The sequence below is a fragment of the Toxotes jaculatrix genome, chromosome 14 (assembly GCF_017976425.1).
Source record: "Toxotes jaculatrix isolate fToxJac2 chromosome 14, fToxJac2.pri, whole genome shotgun sequence".
NCBI classification, from domain to species: domain Eukaryota; kingdom Metazoa; phylum Chordata; class Actinopteri; family Toxotidae; genus Toxotes; species Toxotes jaculatrix.
The window spans coordinates 7,238,764-7,257,777 of record NC_054407.1 but is presented as its reverse complement, the minus strand read 5'-3'; the positions used below and the strand labels follow the sequence as shown (position 1 = coordinate 7,257,777).

The 19,014-nt window shown below is 44.1% G+C and overlaps 2 protein-coding genes across 3 annotated transcripts; one reads left to right on the top strand and one right to left on the bottom strand.

The window, feature by feature from the left end:
- Positions 1-503: 503 nt before the first annotated feature.
- LOC121192659 (serine/threonine-protein kinase tousled-like 1-B) lies at positions 504-12,981 on the top strand. 2 transcript variants are annotated; one of them, XM_041054428.1, is made up of 22 exons: positions 504-1,078; positions 3,028-3,149; positions 3,732-3,800; positions 4,003-4,041; positions 4,170-4,245; positions 4,334-4,377; positions 4,472-4,561; positions 4,687-4,767; positions 4,879-4,971; positions 5,117-5,227; positions 5,854-5,990; positions 6,226-6,417; positions 6,731-6,797; positions 7,082-7,179; positions 7,471-7,552; positions 7,669-7,760; positions 7,856-7,945; positions 8,559-8,728; positions 8,971-9,106; positions 9,384-9,495; positions 9,795-9,902; positions 10,675-12,981. In XM_041054428.1, exons 1-22 carry the CDS (start codon positions 952-954, stop codon positions 10,822-10,824), a joined length of 2,286 nt encoding a protein of 761 aa, XP_040910362.1. In that variant the 5' UTR covers positions 504-951; the 3' UTR covers positions 10,825-12,981. The 2 variants fall into 2 exon arrangements, with proteins under 2 accessions (XP_040910362.1, XP_040910363.1); XM_041054429.1 differs by lacking the exon at positions 4,003-4,041.
- Positions 12,982-13,990: 1,009 nt separating this feature from the next.
- LOC121192660 (Golgi reassembly-stacking protein 2-like) lies at positions 13,991-18,705 on the bottom strand. The gene is made up of 10 exons (XM_041054430.1): positions 18,527-18,705; positions 17,790-17,870; positions 17,476-17,679; positions 17,298-17,384; positions 17,039-17,169; positions 16,710-16,842; positions 16,085-16,199; positions 15,844-15,951; positions 15,577-15,705; positions 13,991-15,417 (listed from the first exon to the last, which is right to left on the bottom strand). Exons 1-10 carry the CDS (start codon positions 18,587-18,589, stop codon positions 15,152-15,154), a joined length of 1,317 nt encoding a protein of 438 aa, XP_040910364.1. The 5' UTR covers positions 18,590-18,705; the 3' UTR covers positions 13,991-15,151.
- Between the last annotated feature and the right edge of the window lie 309 nt (positions 18,706-19,014).

Below are 19,014 nucleotides of genomic sequence, written 5' to 3'. Positions count from 1 at the left end.
CCACATCCCTACCTAACCCATACACTCATTCACACACACACACACACACACACACACACACACACACACACACACAAAACCCCACAAGCGTAGGCACGAGCACATTCAAAGCACATACTGTAGACTACTGTACATGCACTGTATATGATGCATTTACAGTAGTGTACATGTCTGATGTCTAGTGTATTGTACACGGTACAACAACACATACACACATACAAATTGTGTATTTATATATATGTGTGTGTATATATATATATATATACACACACATATATCCATACATTTTATATATATACACACATAAAACGTTTGCATCTTTGCTATCTTTTATATAATTGGCATTATTTACATACACGCGCGCGCGCACACACACACACATACACGGACACTCACATATAGTGCACCCGTGCGTTGCGTGAGTGTATGTGTGTTTCTGTTTTCCTTCTTTCTCCTCAAGCAGACAGGAACTTTCGGCCATTTTTTTCGGGGTGTTTGTTGTTTTCGCCAAAACAAGAAGCTGTTCTCAGGTCGAGGCGAGTTGCGCTTTCCAGTCAACCTAAGGCTAGTTTGGAGGAGGGTAAAATGATCCCAGATCAGTGTCTGTGTCGGTGTCATGCCATCCCCCCATCGCGCTGCTAGGTGCGCGCCAGCCTCGCGATAGCCTCGCCTACTAGAATCAAAGCTCCGCTCGCGAACTGGATGCTGACAGGCGCGCGGTGCGGTCATCATGCAAAGGTTACATTGGATCCGTTTCAGCGAGTCTCTAAAGAAGCCGCTCCTCCGCAAGACCCGCACGGGTCGCAAAATGCGAGACGTCTAGCGACACAAAAACGGACTAACTCTCGTTTACCGGGCTGTTCGGCTACAGCAGGTGTCGATGGACGCAAGTTTGGGATTTCCGCGAACGGCAGTGTGTACGCTGGCTCCTCTCGGCGGTAAAGTGGCTTCATGAGTGTCCAAAGTAACAGTGGAAGTGGTGGTGGAAGTTTGGAGGCGACGCCATCTTGGTCGCAGCTCTCCTCGTCCCCAACGATTTCTCAACAACATATAACGGCGACCGCAAAGAGCAAGGAAGGTATATCAGCTCGCCAAGTGCACGACCGAGGCTTATTCTCCTTAAAGTGTGTTCTTTGCAGGAGAAGCGGATTATTTCGGCCGTGTCGAGCTAACGTTTTTGAAGTAAAAATGGATGTCAAGTTCACTGATGCCGTGAATTGGAAGCCAAACGTCAGCTGTCAGTTCAGTTGATGGCCAGTCTAAGTAGCAGCAAGCTATCATGTTTGCACAAAGCCAGCGCTAGCTTGTTGTTTTGTTTGTGTGAATGTCAGGTTACATGAATTCTTGCTAGTCGTAGCTGTTGGTGCAATAATTGTTGTTGTTGGTGGCGGTGTTTTTGTAGCAGTTTGTAACCTTCGCCTCCTATCAACAGCATCTAGTTGGATATTAAACAACGTAGCAATGCATGCATCCATGAATGCATTGCAATGCATGTCCCTGCTACCATGAAACTGAAACAGGCCCTGTCTTTTTGATTTGTTTTTACTTTATGGCCAGTTCTGAGGCATCTGCTCTTCCACATTGTTTTCGACATGCTGTTGAGATGTTATTTACGCCGATATGGCTGAGTTGCTGGATATGATGTGACAAAACATTGATCATAAGTGGTTCTAATCCTCTAGCTTCGTATATTAGTTATAGGACACAGTGCATTTAAAGATATTTCGACAGCGATGGTGTTAAGAGGTCGATAAGAACGAAAAGCAGCGTTATAATTAATGTACCGAGAAAATTGTTTAAGAATAAATTTTCAACTTGAGACTCTTAACACTAGTGCACTAAGAGGCATAAATGATGCTGTAATATTAAGCGCTAGCTATGTAAATTAATTAACCCAAAAAATTCTCTTCCCTGTCCTTAGATAACCTCACAGAGGCCTGGTAGTGTGCTCTCTGTTTCACTGCACAAGCGTTTCATAATGTCCATTATGCCTTTTAGGGCTTGCCCCTGTGCCAGAAGCTATGTAAAGATGACAGCCAGGAAATGTCCAATAAGGAAACAAACACTTGCAGCAGCAGTAGCCAGCAGGGAGCAGAGGACCTGTGTGTGTGTCTCTCCTTAGAAACTGGTTGTCATAGAATAGGGCCCAGTCAGGCAGCGTATAAATTTTAGCCTTCTGCTTGTATAAGAGTCGTTTCATTTATATTGTGGTTCTGATTTACAGCTGTGAAAGGTTACCACTCAGACATCCACATATCTGGCTAGATACTGGGGAAATTTAAATGTAAAACCAGGCTTTTGTGAAGCCTAAATGGCCTATAAAACTAAAAAGCTGTGTCCTGTTTCAGCAGTGTACGGAACATTGTTGCACATGTGTAGCATATAAATTAGACACACAGCTGCTGAAAGGTCCAAATCTATTTTTCACTGACATTGCAGCATGTCAAAAGATTTTACTTTAGGATAAAACTTCCAGTGTCCTTACCTCAGATGTTATTGTGCTCTGAGGTATTGAGAGCCCTAAATGTCAGAGACTAGTTTAGCACAGGGCAAAGAGGCCATTGTGGCGGTCTTAGTAATGAGGAAAATAGGAGGGCTGGTTGAAGATTTTTGTGGTGGCAAACTGGTGGACTCACGTCGCCTAGCCTTGAGTCCTCTCCCTCCTGACTCCCCAGTGGCGGAATGACCTTCCTGCTCAAGTTAGAAATGCAGTGTCACTCATCTAAAGTATCTCCCATCATAGGATGAAAGTGCATCTTTTAAAGAGCTACCTACTGCACCTACAGTTAAATCCATTTTCTATTTTTATCCTCTTATCACTCCAATTTTCTGTAATCCTCCCCCAGATACTGTCCTCCGCTCCTTCTCATAGAGCTCATTTTTATTCTTTTCCAGCAATTTTGTCGCAGGAATGTGTTTTTTTTTTTTGGCTCAGATTCTTTTCACTGCTTGTCAGTATTGCTTATTAGTAATGGTGATAATGTAAGCGTCTATAACCTTACTCTGCTGACCCCCACCCCATGCCAGGCCCCATGGAGGAGCTGCACAGCCTGGACCCCAGGAGACAGGAGCTGCTGGAGGCCAGATTCACAGGAGCTGTCAGTGGCAACACGGGAGGCAGCACTGGGAGCACCAGTGGAGGTGCTAAGGTAACAGCTGCACAGAAAAACTAATTTCCTCATTTTTGAGATACGTCACACGCCACACACAGACACAGCTCATGCGGGAACAAAAGACAATGACTAGAAATTACATTCCCAAGTTCTGATATGATACTAGCAACAACCAGTGCTTGCTTGCTTGCAGCAGTAAAAATGCTGTACACAAGTTGAAGCAGTCTGGAGGCTTGTGTTCATAGGTGACTAACTTCAGTGACTAACACTTCCATGATAGTGCCTAGACAGTCAGAGAGTCAGCCAAGTCAGGGCCAGGGGACTTTCTGGGCACAGGAAGTGAAACTTGAACCCGAATTCCTATGGTGGAAAAGCAGGTAAAAGTTCCTGTTTTCCTTAAAAGGATGCAGCGTTCCTGGAAATGTTCATGTGGTGGAAAAGGGCCAAGTGCCACACCTAATAACTGAAGATCTGGATTCCTATCAGACGTGGCAGGCTTTGTTTCGCAGTTGTTTACATTTCATAAGGTCACTGAACTTCAAAAGCACCACACACCTGCGCTGGCTATTTTCATATTGTATGTGTTCACTTATTTGTTTGAATTCTCACTGTGCGCAGGGTCTGGCCAATGAGTCCTCTAACCACAGCTACGGCAGCCTGGGCTCATCTAGCGACAAGGAGTCAGAGGTAAAACACACACAGATGTAGTTATTGTTGCGGTGTGTGGCCATCATTTGTTCAGAGAAGCTGAAATTAAATATTCCACATTTTATCACTCAGATAGACACAGATGCTTGTTGTTGGTGCTCTGTTTTTTTTTTCTGTTTGCTGCCCACTCATCTTTCTGTCTGTCCCACTACCTCCACCTTTCCCTCTCTTCTCTTCCTAGAACTCTGATTTGAAAAGAGGGAGCTCCCCTGCCTACTCAGTATGTACTCCTCCTTCCTGCTGCTCTTTCCTGCTGAACACCTCCACTGAATCCTGCTTTGTTAGGTAAAGCACAGGGGATTCATGCTTTTTTTTTTTTTTCTTCCTCTATTTCCTATCAATTTACAGACCCCGGAGAAGAAGCACTCTGAATCGTCCAGAGGGAGGAAAAGGAAAGCTGACACCTATTCAGAGAGTAGTCAAGGTATGACTGACACCTGTACAAAAATCAGTGTAATGTATCTTGTATTACTGCTAGTTCGCTTTAACCCTTTGTTCAAATTTCTGTGCAGGGAAGACCTCCACTCGTGGACCCAAGATCAGCGACTACTTTGACGTGAGTATTACAATTGATGTTACTCCTGATATGTCACGATTCTTATCATTTTGAACCAGATCCTCAAGTCTCTCTGTTTGTTTTCTCTGCAAAGTTCCAGGGTGGAAATGGTTCCAGTCCAGTCCGAGGGCTCCCATCAGCTCGCCGTTCTCCACAGAACTCTCACTCTGCCCCGGGATCAATCGTGAGTGTTTGAATTTAAACGGCCCTGTGGTTGTGAGATAAAATTTTTAAATTTTAATTCATAATTGAGTTTGCACCCCTGTCTTCATGTTAAAACAAGCTTTATCAACACCTCTTTGTCTGCAGATCCGGCAGAATAGCTCCTCTCCTACGAGTCTGTGTTTTGGGGAACACAATCCCAAAGCCTCCTCCAGCAAGTGTGTCCAGGTAATGTGACCCACGCAGAAAACACACTCATTTAACATGCTTTTTTTTTTTTCATGATTCCTGAAGTATACGGTGTACATTTATTAATACACCTCTGTCTGGTGCTCTCAGACGGAGTTAACAGGGATAAAGCTTGCTGCTCTGGAGAGCAACAAGAGTCTGGACCTGGAAAAGAAAGAGGGGCGAATAGATGACCTGCTCAGGGTGAGTCCAGTGTCTGCATCCTGTGTTTTGATGAGAGGTGCATAGGAGGATTATCGGATAAGAGGATGTCAGTTCATGTATTAGGTGTTATATTTCTCACTACCCGCCCAGCGTTATGACTCTACCTGCTGTCTGTCTTTGACAGGCTAACTGTGACCTGCGGAGACAGATCGACGAACAGCAAAAACTCCTTGAGAAATACAAGGAGAGGCTCAACAAGTGCATCACCATGAGCAAGAAACTGCTAATAGAAAAGGTATGTGTTTTTGGAAATCCACTGTATGTGGATAGTAATGTGTTAGTAACATGTAGGAGATTTGAAGTTCATTACTTACAAAGGTGGCAAAGAAGTGCAGACATGCACTTGCAATAGAAATGGGAGCAAACAAGTATCTCTTTCCAATAATAAGTCCAATATTCTCTGGTTTTGTTTTGTTTTTTTTTTTAGCTTTTCTTTGGTCCACAGCTAATGAGGGGAAAACGTTCTTGTGGTTCGTAGATCTTTGGATCTCTACACTCGCCACCTTTTTTCTTCAGGTGTCTATCATTTTGTGGTGGTGATGATGGGATTTAGTGTAAAATGGAACCCAAATGGGCTTTAATGTGTCCAGAGTGTTCAGTTTTATAATTAAAAAAAAAAAAAAAATACACCTGTTACCACTTTATTTTGCATGGGGATCTGCCTTGATCTGCTTATTTTTACTGTAGAGGTGAAGGCCTGTCACATGACTACTTTTAAGTTTGAATCCTAAACCTAAATGAGAAACACTCTTTCTTCCCTCAGCTGTGGGGACACCTTCAGCACCACTGTCCATCATTTCTGATTGTGTGTGTGTGTGTGTGTGTGTGTCTGTGTGTGTCTTTCTGCCCGGTTTTGTGCAGAGTACCCAGGAGAAGCAGTCGTGTCGTGAGAAGAGCATGCAGGATCGCCTCCGTCTCGGTCACTTCACCACCGTCAGACATGGAGCATCCTACACGGAGCAGTGGACCGATGGATATGCATTCCAGAACCTGATCAAGTGAGTGATTGCAAACACGCGCATCGCTTTAAATCCCATGTTTATGTTTTTGTTTAGATTTTCCCGTGGGCAGTGCATTAAAAATGATGTTAAAGGTCCTAAATACAAGGGTGAATATTAAAAGCATCCTCATTTTTACAGCCTGGAGAAAACATATGAAAAGCTGTTTGTTGTCTGCTCCACTGTTGCCCACATGACCCGTTCCCTTCCCTACTGTGTGTCCGACTATGCACAGGCAACAGGAGGGCATCAACCAGCAGAGGGAGGACATAGAGCGACAGAGGAAGATGCTGGCCAAGAGGAAGCCTCCGAACCCCGCGTCTCCCTCCCTCTCGGTGGCCTCCACATCTGAGCCCAAGCAGCGCAAAACCAAGGTGGTCAACGGCAACGACTCGGACCCCTTCCTCAAGCCCTCCTTGCCCCAGCTGTGAGTTTGCTTAAATAAATACATACTCTCAGTGTGAAACTGGAGGATGCTAGACCACAGAGGATGTGAAGGATGATGGTCCCCTGTCTTTATTGTTTCAGGCTTCTGTTTCTTTGCTATTTACAGGAAACTGCCATCTAACAGGAATTATTGTGTGTTATTTACATTTACGGTATTATTACCACTTTATATATAAAAATACAGTCATAAAGATGATCTAAATCTTCCGCAGGTCAGAATGAATGTTTCCAGTGCAGTGTGTTTGCTTGGATTTTTATTGTCAGGAGGTTTTGACTTGTCTGTATTTTGGCAGACTGACCCTCGCTGAGTACCACGAGCAGGAAGAGATCTTTAAGCTCCGCCTTGGACATCTGAAGAAGGTCAGTAGAAAAAATATGGCCTGAAAAAGGTCCATGACCAAAAAGTTACTCAGCTTTACTAATGAAATCATCAAATCGCTAAAATGTACATCACAACAGTAAAAGAGTAAGTTAAAGGAAGCAGGTTCTCCCACATGCAGCTTTAAAGGATTTTGACACTAAAAGAATTGAAATTTAATATAATAAATCTCATGGTGTGTGTGTGTGTGTGTGTGTGTGTGTGTGTGTGTGTGTGTGTGTGTGTGTGTGTGTGTGTGTGTGTGTGTGTGTGTGTGTGTGTGTAGGAGGAAGCTGAGATTCAAGCAGAGCTGGAGCGGTTGGAGCGGGTGAGGAACCTCCACATCAGAGAGCTGAAGAGGATAAACAATGAGGACAGCTCAGCGTAAGTCCACTCGACACACAGCACCATAACCTGCCAAGTAACCTAAAGCTGGGAGTTAAAAAAAATCTCAGCCATCTGAATGTTTGATGATTTTAGATGTACTTGAAATACAAACATTTCATTAATGGAGAATGACTCATATTATTTAAATTTGTTGATGTAATCATCCAGAAGAACGATACAGTCTTCAGTCTTTGCAAATCAGTCAGACAACATTAAATTTGCCAGACCGGAGCTTTTCCTCCTCATGTTAAATGAATAGATTAAACATTTCTGTTGCTCCTCATGCAGGTTTAAAGACCATCCTACTCTGAATGAGAGGTATCTGCTGCTGCACTTGCTGGGCAGGGGCGGCTTTAGTGAAGTCTATAAGGTAATGTCTGTAGTGCTGCACTGGTTATTTCCCATACTCACGCTGTGTAAAGTATGTTCAGAGACTAATGTGTGTGTGTGTGTGTGTGTGTGTGTGTTTTCTTGTCTCACACACAGGCTTTTGACCTGTTTGAGCAGCGCTACGCAGCTGTTAAAATCCACCAACTCAACAAGAACTGGAGAGAGGAGAAAAAGGAGAACTACCACAAGTAGGTCTCATCCACACAGACAACTTTTAAAGTACAAAGACAAAATGTTTCTGCACTAACACACACACGCTACGTTGACATTTGTTTTCTTCCAGGCATGCATGCAGGGAATACCGGATACACAAGCAGCTGGACCATCCCAGAATAGTCAAACTGTATGACTACTTCTCCCTGGATACTGACACGTGAGTCACCTCTGACCTCTGCCAGCTGCAGCCCTGCTGGGTTGACATATCCTGAGGTTGTTTATTACACAGTGCTGGGTTAAAAAACATTCTTTGCCATAGTTTTAAACAGCACGTCACGCATCAGTAAGAGGCAAGTCTTTGTGAAGGTCCTGCACAGTGAATATTTTTAAAAAAATGTATGAGTTATATATATATACCTCAGGGCTCTACGTCAGAGCTACAAGTAAGAGCAAACATCATAGGGGTGTTATCAGATTGAAAAGGAGTAAATAGGAAAAGCAAGTGACAGAAGAAAATGTATGACTCAGCATCAACATGTCCTGACAATGGAAGTTATTTTTAAAGAGTTAACCCTTAGCTTTGAGTGGCAATTAAGCATGTGATACCCAGTGGAGCTAAGAAAACTGGTACCAGTGTTACTTTCCCAGGCTGGTGATACTGTGTGCTTTGTAGTTAGGGATCAATAAATTGCTGACAGTTAGTCTTTTGCAAATACTGTGGACCTCAGTGTGTTCACAGTCAGTTAATTAATTAGATCCTTTTCTCCTGTATGTAACCGTGTGTCTGTGTCTGTGTCTGTGTCTGTGTCTCCACCTCCCTGCTGTCCCAGGTTCTGTACAGTGCTGGAGTTCTGTGAAGGAAATGACCTGGACTTCTACCTGAAACAAAACAAGCTGATGTCGGAGAAGGAGGCTCGCTCCATCGTCATGCAGATTGTCAGCGCCCTGCGCTACCTCAACGAGATCAAACCTCCCATCATCCACTATGACCTCAAACCCGGTGGGTCACACCCCCCCCCCCCCCCCCCCAAAATAAAGTGAATGAATATTACAAAGCAGTTTCTATTTTGAGATGAGTTACACATTAAAGTTAAGTGTTAGTTAAATGGTTAAATGTTAGGACTGGACTGGACTGACATACATGAACTGTTTTGTTTGCAATGTTTCCATCTCCTGTTGTTATTTTCAGTATTTAAGTGCTTTGCTCGGGTCAAACACTCACTGTCTGTGTGTGCTGCACAGGTAACATCTTATTGGTGGATGGTACTGCGTGTGGAGAAATCAAAATCACAGACTTTGGCCTGTCAAAGATCATGGACGATGATAACTATGGTGTGGATGGGATGGACCTGACGTCACAGGGGGCTGGTACCTACTGGTAAGACACAGACACACACCAGCCGCACCCTCAGACTGACACAGCGTATTATCGGTTAAACCCATGTTTGTCGTCTGTCTGAAAGGTTCAGCACACGTTATCCATCGTGTATCCATGACAAATGCCTCATAGTATATTGCAAACTCTAAAATCTCCTACTGTCGTTATAATGGGCCATGGATTGTGACAGTTATTTTTGAGAACTGACTTCTCCTTTCCTACGACTGTAATGGTATAAACTAAACATGGATTTTCATTCTGTGCGTGTGTTTTCCAGGTATCTCCCTCCAGAGTGTTTTGTGGTGGGGAAGGAGCCGCCCAAGATTTCTAACAAGGTGGACGTCTGGTCTGTGGGAGTGATCTTCTTCCAGTGCCTCTACGGACGCAAGGTACAACACTAAAACACCACACATGAAGCTCTGGAAAGAGCAAATGAACTACACAATTTGTGTGTTAGCACAGAGTAAAGATTAATACAAATGCTAGGTGGATTTAAACAGGATGTGGGCTTACGTTAATCCTCTGCTTTGAAATGTGGAAGAAATGATGTGTAGACATTAGTCGTGTGCTTCATAGACCTGTCTTGAATTCAGTATCCATGAAACCATGGGGGCTTAATTTTTGAAGCAGTGGACTATTATTTTCATCTTAATGGGTTTTTTTTTTTTTTGTTTTTTGTTTTCTCCAGCCGTTTGGTCACAACCAGTCTCAGCAAGACATTCTCCAGGAAAACACCATCCTCAAAGCCACAGAGGTCCAGTTCCCTGCTAAACCACAGGCCAGCACAGAGGCCAAGGTAACACAGACACAGACACAGACACAGACACACACACACACACACACACACACACACACACACACACACACACACACACACACACACACACACACAGACTTACACTTAGAAGAAAAGGGCAGTTGTGATACTAAAATCTATTTGACACCTGTAGTTCATTTTATTTCTGTAACTTCTGGCCTTGAAACATGGGTTGAAAATTACCATGTAAATATCATCTTTTCATTATTTTTCATTACCTTATTTATTGTTACAGTAGATGTTGCATAGTAGAAGAATACGGATAAAATGTAAATATTCTCTGAATAAAGGAAATAACCACATGGGAATGTGTGTCATTAAATACAGTCAAAAATCAAGGTTCTTCTTCACATTGATCTAAAGGTCCTGCCCAGTTTGTCCTCATACAACCAGAGATATTAAAATGATGGCTGCCTCAGATTGCTATCATCTCATGGTATATATCAGCGGTTTGTCGCACATGCACGCACACACTATAATTGAACTATTAACTTCTACCAGAGTTGTCAGAAAACGTGCCAATCCAGTGACATGTTGGCACACGCTCGACCATCTGAGTGAACTCTAATGTGTCACTGTAAAAAGAACAGTCTCTTCAACCAGACAGACAGAAAGCAGAGGTAGTCTCTCTGTCCTGCATTGTATCTTTAATTAAACATGAGCTGTCTATACACACACACACACACACACACACACACACACACACACAGCCTGCAGCTCATTTTCTAAAATGTCCTCCTCTGCTCTGCAGGCGTTTATCCGGCGCTGTCTCGCCTACCGCAAGGAGGACAGGTTCGACGTTCACCAGCTGTGCTCGGACACCTACCTCCTCCCTCACATGAGACGTTCAAACTCCTCCGGCTCCCTGCAGCCCTCCGCCTCATCCCTCCCCACCTACTGACTGCCTCTCTCACATGACTGACAGGACCCTCTAGCCAATCCCGAGGCGGGGTTGTTGGAATTGAAGGATAATGGACATGTTTTTTTTTTTTTATTACCTGAGCTGTTCCTAAAATGGATAAATTAGCAACAGAAGAGAATTAAATGGAAAGATGGAAGTGAGAGAAGAGGAGGGAGGGGGGATGCTCCCTTCACATACGCTGTGCAGCGTTGTGTCCTTGAACTTGACTGTGTGAGACAGGGGAAGGGAAAATAAATGAAAGACTGAAAAATAGAAGGGAAATGGAAAGAGAGGGGCAGAGATAAAAGAGATGCAGTGGAATGGCTCGACACTGTTCGGAGCAGGAAGGCAACACGATGAAGCTAGTGGATTTGTTTATGGACTTTATTAATTAACCCTCTTAGGAGACATTTCAACAGCTGTAGGAGCCTGTCCTGTCCACTCCCACCTCTCTTAGCTCCACATATACACACACGTTGGTTATAATGTACCTTACAAAATGGCTGAGAATTGTGTCAACATAAAGCCACTGATACAGTCTTGTTGCTAACGAGGGTGGTGGCCAGCGGGCAACAGCAGACGGGGCGTGGTACAGAGGTGGTTCGAGTGTCTGTGTGTCAAATATGGACTACCTGTTTAACTCTGCAATCCACTGAAATGAGGCATAAAAAGATGGTTACACCTCATTGAATTTATTTCCCCTTGTAGCCCCTAAGCACACAACAGGGGTTAACTTAAAAGTGATGTTGTAACCTTGATGGGACTTGACTTAAAAAAAAAAAAAAAGAAAAGGAAAAAAAAATATTGATCCAGATTAAATCTCTGGGGTTGATTTGCACTTCCGGTCCAGATCGTTGTCATCTGGTCTCACAGATTTTGGCATGAAGTACTACAGCGTGGGCTAGTCCTGGACTTTATCCGTAGTCAAATCCTCCGTTCACATTTTTTTTGTTGTGTTGCAAAGCAGTTCAGGTCTCCAGAAAAGTGGATGTGTGAATCTGTCTTAATCCATTCTTGCTGTTCAGGTAAGAGTCCAAATGTTTCAAAGGGCAGAGTGTTACAGCGCCGTGTTGTCATAGATGTCCCCATCAACCTGCCTGAAGTGAGGGGACTGGATCAGCTGTTTACTGTACTGCAAAGACTCGGGGCACAGAGTTTAGTGTACATTTCATGTGCAGGAGACATTACTCACTAGCAAATATATAGTAATGAGGCTTATCCTTGCTTCCCAGTGTCTCTCTCTCTCTCTCTTTGCTCAGTTTGTTTCCCTCTGAAAGCTGTTTCTCAGTTTGCTGCTATAAATGTTGCTTTTTAGTTCGTAACGTGTGAATGGTTTTCGCCTCGCATATGTGCGTACTTGAACTGTGTTAAGAGGAACACTCTCCAGAGCCTCTTTTTTCTGAAACGGGACACCTGCTGTGCTGTTCGAGGGGGGTGCAACACGTTCTTCTGCCACCAACATCAAATGTCCACATGGGTTTTTGTTTTTTTTGTTTTTTTTGTTTTTTTTTTCCCCTTTTTTTAACTTTACTTTCATGTAAGAGTCCAACAGACATTATATGGAGCAAAGTCCCAGTACGCTGTGTAGTGAGGAATGGTCCCACATGTTTATGCCAGTAGAAGTGGGCACGCTCCAGGTTGGCCCGTGTTGCAGCATGTTTTACTGCAGCTAGAAATCAAGTGGATATATCCAAATGTTGTTGTCCTGTAAATAAAACACTTATCTGTACGTTGTTGTGACATTTTAAGCTCCTCTCAACATGGACTCTGCCCAAAAGTCCGCCTGTGGCGAGAAAGGGAGATGTTGTTGGGCGAGAAGTCCGATCAAAGACTAAAGTGGGAGCAGTTAAGTGCAAGTTGTGGGTGTGTCATCTTCCCTCTGCGCTCTGGCCTGCTTCAAAAATCGGTCTTAATTGATTTTCTGTACGTGAGCTGTTAAATCAAACAAAAAAAAAACAAAAACAACCCCCACACAGTTGTAGTTTCTGTAACATGGCAGGTGAATTAAACTGCAGGAAGAACCTGCTCTCACAGCTTGCTGCTCCCAAATGAAAGCAAGTGATGAAGTGCAATGAAACAGGTAAAGTCTGTGTCCAGTTTGATAAATTGTAATTTTATCCACTTGAGTGCAGTAAGGCATAAAACAAACTTACCCTCTCCTGTCTACTTTTTTTTTTCCCTCTGTTTCTTCTACTTGACAATATAACAGTGGAAATGGGTGCGAGCAGCAAGTGCATAAACCCCATGATTAATGAGAACCGTGTGCAGACACATGTAACAACAGCCATTAGAGAGCTACATGTCAGATCACATTAGTGGTGGGGGTGCAGCGCTAGGCCGTGTCATTCATATGCAATAAAGATTGCCTTATAAGTCTAAATTCCTGCAGTGTGACCCATATTTCCTGTGGAGGGTTACGCAACCTCACCACAAGTGTTTGACACAAGATGGAGCACAGAGGAAGGTGATGATTTCTGTGTGAAGATATTAGAATATTCAAATTCTTTGTGCATGGCTTGATAGGCACCATGTGTCACAATATTTCGCAGTATTACAGAGCTAGATTTGCTGTGAAGTTATCACACTTCAAATTATTATAACTACTGTATAATATCACACAGCAACAGTTAGGCAGGGATATATTAAAGTCTCACCTTCCAGACATCTGGGATTGTCAAAAGTGTGATGTATGGAACCAGTTTATAGCCATAATCATTTGAATCTGCCTAGCAACTGAATATCTAATTGTAAATTTAAATAGCACTGAGCGTGAGAATGGTCAGACCTCTGTCCCATCAAGCTCTGTCAGTCAGGTGATCCAGTCATCTCACTGAAAATCAGGAGTACGGAGTTTGAGTTTTTGGTTTTAACAAATTTACAATTAACCAATCAAATCAACCTAATTTCAGTTGCTTTTTACTGTTTTTGTATTTTTCATTTTTTAAATTTTAAGGTGATGAGTGAATACTGAACCTGTCTTCTTCACCAGTCTGTGTGAAGGATGGAAGTTTGACCAAGTGAATATGACCCTTTTGGCTTTCCATAGACCTATTACAACTTTATCTTCTCATTCTGTTTTTGTTTAGGGGTGAGGCTGTAAAAGAGAAATTAAAGGAAAAGCAACAAACACAGTAGACTGCATATAAAGACACAAAGAGGCATCACGTAAACGGAATTTGGCTTTATTGCTCGCACTGTGCATACTTCAGATGTTTCCACAGACTTTTGTCACAGCAACACCTTGTGGCTGTACTGCATCACTGCAACTCTGCTTACCAATTCGCTTCGACCATGCCAGGAGGAGACGTACTGTGTATTTAATAACTCTATAGCCATGTTTCACCTGACTAATCATCACCCAAAAGCAAACACACACTCTCTCTCCACTCAGCAGCTCTTGTAACTGTAAACCTCCGTCTCTTCTGGCATGGCCCGTCAGGCCGTGGCCGTCTCTGTGTGGTAGAGACGGTGTGTACTGTAGAGTTCTGGCTGTATATGAAGACATACAAGAAGGGACAGACTAATAATTTCAAAACACAAACGTGGTGCAAAATAATGCAGATTCATTCACTGGGTGGAGAAACAAAAATTAATACACGGCAATCAAATGAATCTACTGGTCAGAGGGGGTCTATTAACTAAGTAATAAAAGGTTACATGTTAGGGCTGGACAACGACACCCAAAATCTATAACACAATGAATTCATTTTTAATACAGCAGTGCATGATCATTCCCTGTGCCGGCCCACTTCTTTATCCTTATTCAATTCCAGTATGACCAGTTCAATGACTGGACTGGACCATGAGCTGACTGGAATTTGACAAGGGAGCGGTGATGTGGGTAGTTATACAGTGAATTCAATTTATCGTCCAGCCCCATTAACATACACTGTTTATATAAAAAAAAACCTAAGTGTGAAACAGAGAGGACTGCCAGATCAGAAAGGGGGAAAATCCTAAGATAGTTCTTTGCTTTGATGTAACTGCAGAAGTGCGAAGCAAACTACAAACCAAAGGGCAGACCTCGTCCTCCTCGCACAGTAGCTTAGGCAAGCTCAGCGGCAATCTGGTAATAAACGTGTTGGTAAGACCAGTCTACATCTGTCCTCCATTTTTCATATCCATTCATCCTTCATCGCTCCACATAAGCTTCCTCACCTTTAACTGGAGCCTGCTGAGCTCTGTGTCTGAACTGATGCAGCTGTCTGCCTCTCCCTCTTGGCCAAATAAATAGAAAAACACAGAGAAAGACAGACAGAGGAAAGAGAGAAACCGGTTGTGTGTGTGTGTTTTGGTTTTGATGGCAAGCGGGGTCTTTGTTCCCAGGTTACGACGACGTTAGTGTTGTTTCCGTTGGGGCCGGTGCTTCCGTGGCGTTCGTGGAGACGGCTTCCGTGGGTGCTGTGGAGTCGGCGGCGGGCGCCGCTGTGACTGTGACCGTGGCGGGAGCGGCGGTGACGGAGGTGGGTAAGAGAGGGGCCACTCCCTGGGGCAGGAGAGGGGGCAGCTGGGAGGGCAGCATAGTGGGTAGAGGAGGGAACGCAGCCAGACCTGGCAAGTTGAGGGGTGGGAGAGGGGCCAGAGGTGGGACCGCTGGAGACAGAGGGAAACAACACATTATGGTATAGATTTTACATTCAGTACATTTGACTTATCGTCCAACCCCGGTAACATACACTGTTTATATAAATAATACCTGGTATAGAGCGTGTGTGTGTGTATACTGGAAAATATGCACGGCTGTTTGCTTACCTGTCGTTCCTACAGGCGGCGGTAAAGTGCTGGAGCCTGCGAGTGACACCGCACTGAGGTCTGGGAGTGGCAGGTTGAGGTTGGGAAGGTTAGGGAGTGGAGGTAAGCCACCTGGGAGTGGCATCAGACCTACACACACACACAAACACACACACACACACACAAAATGCCATATGAGTGGTAGATAGTGGTTGATGGCAACACACTGGCTGTGCTCAGTGAGTTAAAATCCACACCAACAGTTTGAATGTTTGAGAAATCACCCACCTGGTAGCGTGGTGGCAGGGTTGAAGCTGGTGGTGGCAGGATTCAGTGGAGTGAGGGGGCTGAGGGAGGGGCTGGTGGAGGAGGGGAGCAGAGGGACTGTGGGCAAACCTAGAGGGGAAGGAGGATCGCACCGTCACATTGGGCAAGAATAAGTGAAGTAGATGTGTAATGTTTGTCAGGGTGTGACACAGTTTTTCCCAATCGCAAATCTGATTTTCACGTTATGAGCACAATGAAATACCTGTCTGCAGCTCACTGGGCATGGTGGGTGCGGCCGTGATTGACAGGCCTGACAGCGAATCTTCTAGGCCTGTGGGGACAGCAGTGGGAGGAGGGGTCACGGCTGAGAGCTGGACCTGAAGGAGTTAAAAGAGAGAACACAAGGAGGGAGGTAGAGAAAAAGATACTGCTGTCAAACAGATAAGGTCACATTCATCCAAATGTGCAATTATCTCTAATGACTAACATTGCTCTCTGTCCCTCCTGCCTGCTTTGCTGCATACACAATGAGGAAACATGCATTTTTTAGAGTGTGAACACTTGTAAAAAAAAAAAAAAAAAAAAAAAGATTTAAAACTTAAACCTTTTCAATGTCATGCACACACTCTGCATACTGATGGGTAAAGTTTGAGCTGATGTGATAAAGCACTATAGTTTTCAAGGATACACAGCGAACGGTGAGGTAAGATTTCAGGGAACTACACAACGTAACACACAAGTACTGATAACAAATGGTGATTTTTAGATTTGAAGTCATTGTATTCGTATTTCAATTACTTTTAACATGTCTTCATACTGAACTGAGGCTGGGGGTCGTGCTATAAAGACACTGAAACCTAGAATAAATGCTGTGTGTGTGGTCTGACCTCAGTGAATCCATCCTTCAGTGGACTGACAGGCTCACTGGGGTTATTTCCAGGGAAGCTGATCTTCTTCCCCTCCTCAAAAGGCCGGGTGGGAATCCTGTGAAGGTATCCATAACCAATCCCACATCCAAGGCTGGAAAAGAGAGAAAATATTGTTGAGAATTAAACAATAACAAACCTCAGTCTCCATTCAAATTCATCTGAGATTAGCCCTGACCTTAGACTTGCCGCCTACATCTCTGATTTTTTTTTTTAAAGCAATTCAATATACCTGGTCTTGTGCTTATTGATGGCTAAAAGGCTGAAAGGGTGTGAGTGTGGGGTATTACCTGCCCTCTCCTCCCCAGGCACTGTTAGGGGTGATGACTACCTCTCTGCAGTTGTCAGTGTCTGTGTTGTACACATAGAGTTTCAGGCCTTTCCCCTCATGGCTCTCTATCAGAGAGAACAGGTCCTCTGACTGTGGGATCAAGACATAAAGAGGCGGAGAGGTTAGACACAAGAAGGAGACACACAGTCACTGGTATTTGCCAGGTGGAGAATGTGAAGCAGTGACAGTAGCAAAAACGTAAAGTGCTGACACACTACCTCATTCATAACCGTGTCGGCTCCAATGATGTAGTCGGTGTGCGGCCGCAAGCCGGCAATGGCTGCTGGGGAATTTGGCTCCACTTCCTGTTCAAAAGAGAGGGGGAGTATAAGCGAGGGAAATATTGCATAACAATATAAAACAGTAGGACACAGATGAGACTTCAGGGCTGCCTACCAGTACGTGCCAAACATTCTCATTGGCTCCTTCAAAGCTGCAGAAACGAATAGAGACACCAAGCAAGCCCTGCCCTCCCCACAGGTTGCTGGGTGTGACAGTGGACTCCCGCAGCTCCAGGGTCTTTGAGGAGTAAACCAGCATCTTAACTGGTTTCTCTACACTCGCTTTCAGCAAGTCCTTCAAAGTGTCGTTGTCCTTGTTCTGCAGGAAAAAATGGGATGACAAAGAAGAAAGAGGAGAAAACAGTGAAACGTGCTGTCCCTAATGAGGTGTTTTTGGTCCTGTCAGATACAGTTGCTGAGTTTTCTTACCAGTCTGGTGTTGTTGATGGAGACAATGAAGTCAAAGAAAGGCTCCAGACCAGCACGGTGCCCAGGCGAGTTCTCTTGAACCTGCACAAAATTAAGAGACAACCTGAGCGGCTGCTGGACTAACACACTCACCTTTTGCTTTTTGTTGAATTTGTAAATAAAGAGTATCAGACATACTCTGTATATACAGCATAAACAGGTTGGACCTGAACTGACCGACATACAGGAGAGCTGGTCAAAGACCTGCACCCGGTATTAACCCTAACCCCTTCCTGTTATCTGTGCCGTCTGACCATAACATAGCCTAAGCCCTGACCCCAACACCGGCTCGTTACCAGAGCCTTCATGATTCAAATTTAGCAACAGAAGGTAAATGAAGCACTCTGCACAGGGACCCGTCCGATAATGGATGCATGAACAACCAGCTTGGCAGCTGTCATTCAGTGCAGGTACATAGCTTCAGTTAGCTTCAGCCCTTGTAGCTAGTGCTTAGCTACAAATAAGCATATTTAATTAGTTAATTCGCCAACAGGCAGAAATGCGAAAATACCAAGAAACGCTATGTGACACTGACTCAGCTCTAAAGCGCACAACATTTTCCTGACATGGTGTTGGTGTTAACCCAGACGGAGGCCCCAGCAGACATCCCCGGCCTCTCGTCAACACACAGAGCTGGGAATGCTCCGCCTCTGGCCGGATGCTAAGCTAACAGCAGAATGTAGAAGCTATACACTCACCCGGAGGACGTGGTAGCCCTCGGAGCCTCCTCCCGGTATCTCCACACTCTGCGATCCTCCCATGCTTTCGTTGTTTTAAGGCTTTTTGGGTGTTTTGTGGCAGCTCGTAACCCCGCAGAGGTGAGATACCTGAACACTTCCAGATACCGGGTACACGTCGCCAATTGACTAGCTGGGTGGTGCGCATGCGCCGTTACGTGGCAGGAAATAACGCCTTTTCGAAATTTGCAAGTTTCCTTGTTATTCAAAGAGTCAAACGTTAATGTAAAGATTTCTCAAAACTTTAGAGTTAATACTAACAACTTTCAGAACAGAGGGGTTGTGTTTAATTTGTTTAAATTAAGTCTGAATTTTTTAAGATAGTAATCTGGAAAGAATTATTGCAAAACTCCAGTTCTGCATAGCATTTAACCTGAAATGTTTATGCCTATATTTCTAACAGAAATCTGTCCTTCATTTACCACTGACTGTGCCAATGTGTCCTTCTT

Coding starts and splice junctions, on each gene's coding strand:
- LOC121192659 (XM_041054428.1), top strand. CDS start 952: ATGAGTGTCCAAAGTAACAGTGGAAGTGGTGGTGGAAGTTTGGAGGCG. Junction 4,562..4,686: donor ACTCTGCCCCGGGATCAATC/GTGAGTGTTTGA, acceptor CTTTGTCTGCAG/ATCCGGCAGAATAGCTCCTC. Junction 4,972..5,116: donor GAATAGATGACCTGCTCAGG/GTGAGTCCAGTG, acceptor TGTCTTTGACAG/GCTAACTGTGACCTGCGGAG.
- LOC121192660 (XM_041054430.1), bottom strand. CDS start 18,589: ATGGGAGGATCGCAGAGTGTGGAGATACCGGGAGGAGGCTCCGAGGGC. Junction 16,200..16,709: donor TGAAGGATGGATTCACTGAG/GTCAGACCACAC, acceptor TAACTCCTTCAG/GTCCAGCTCTCAGCCGTGAC. Junction 15,418..15,576: donor GCCGCCTGTAGGAACGACAG/GTAAGCAAACAG, acceptor CTCTGTCTCCAG/CGGTCCCACCTCTGGCCCCT.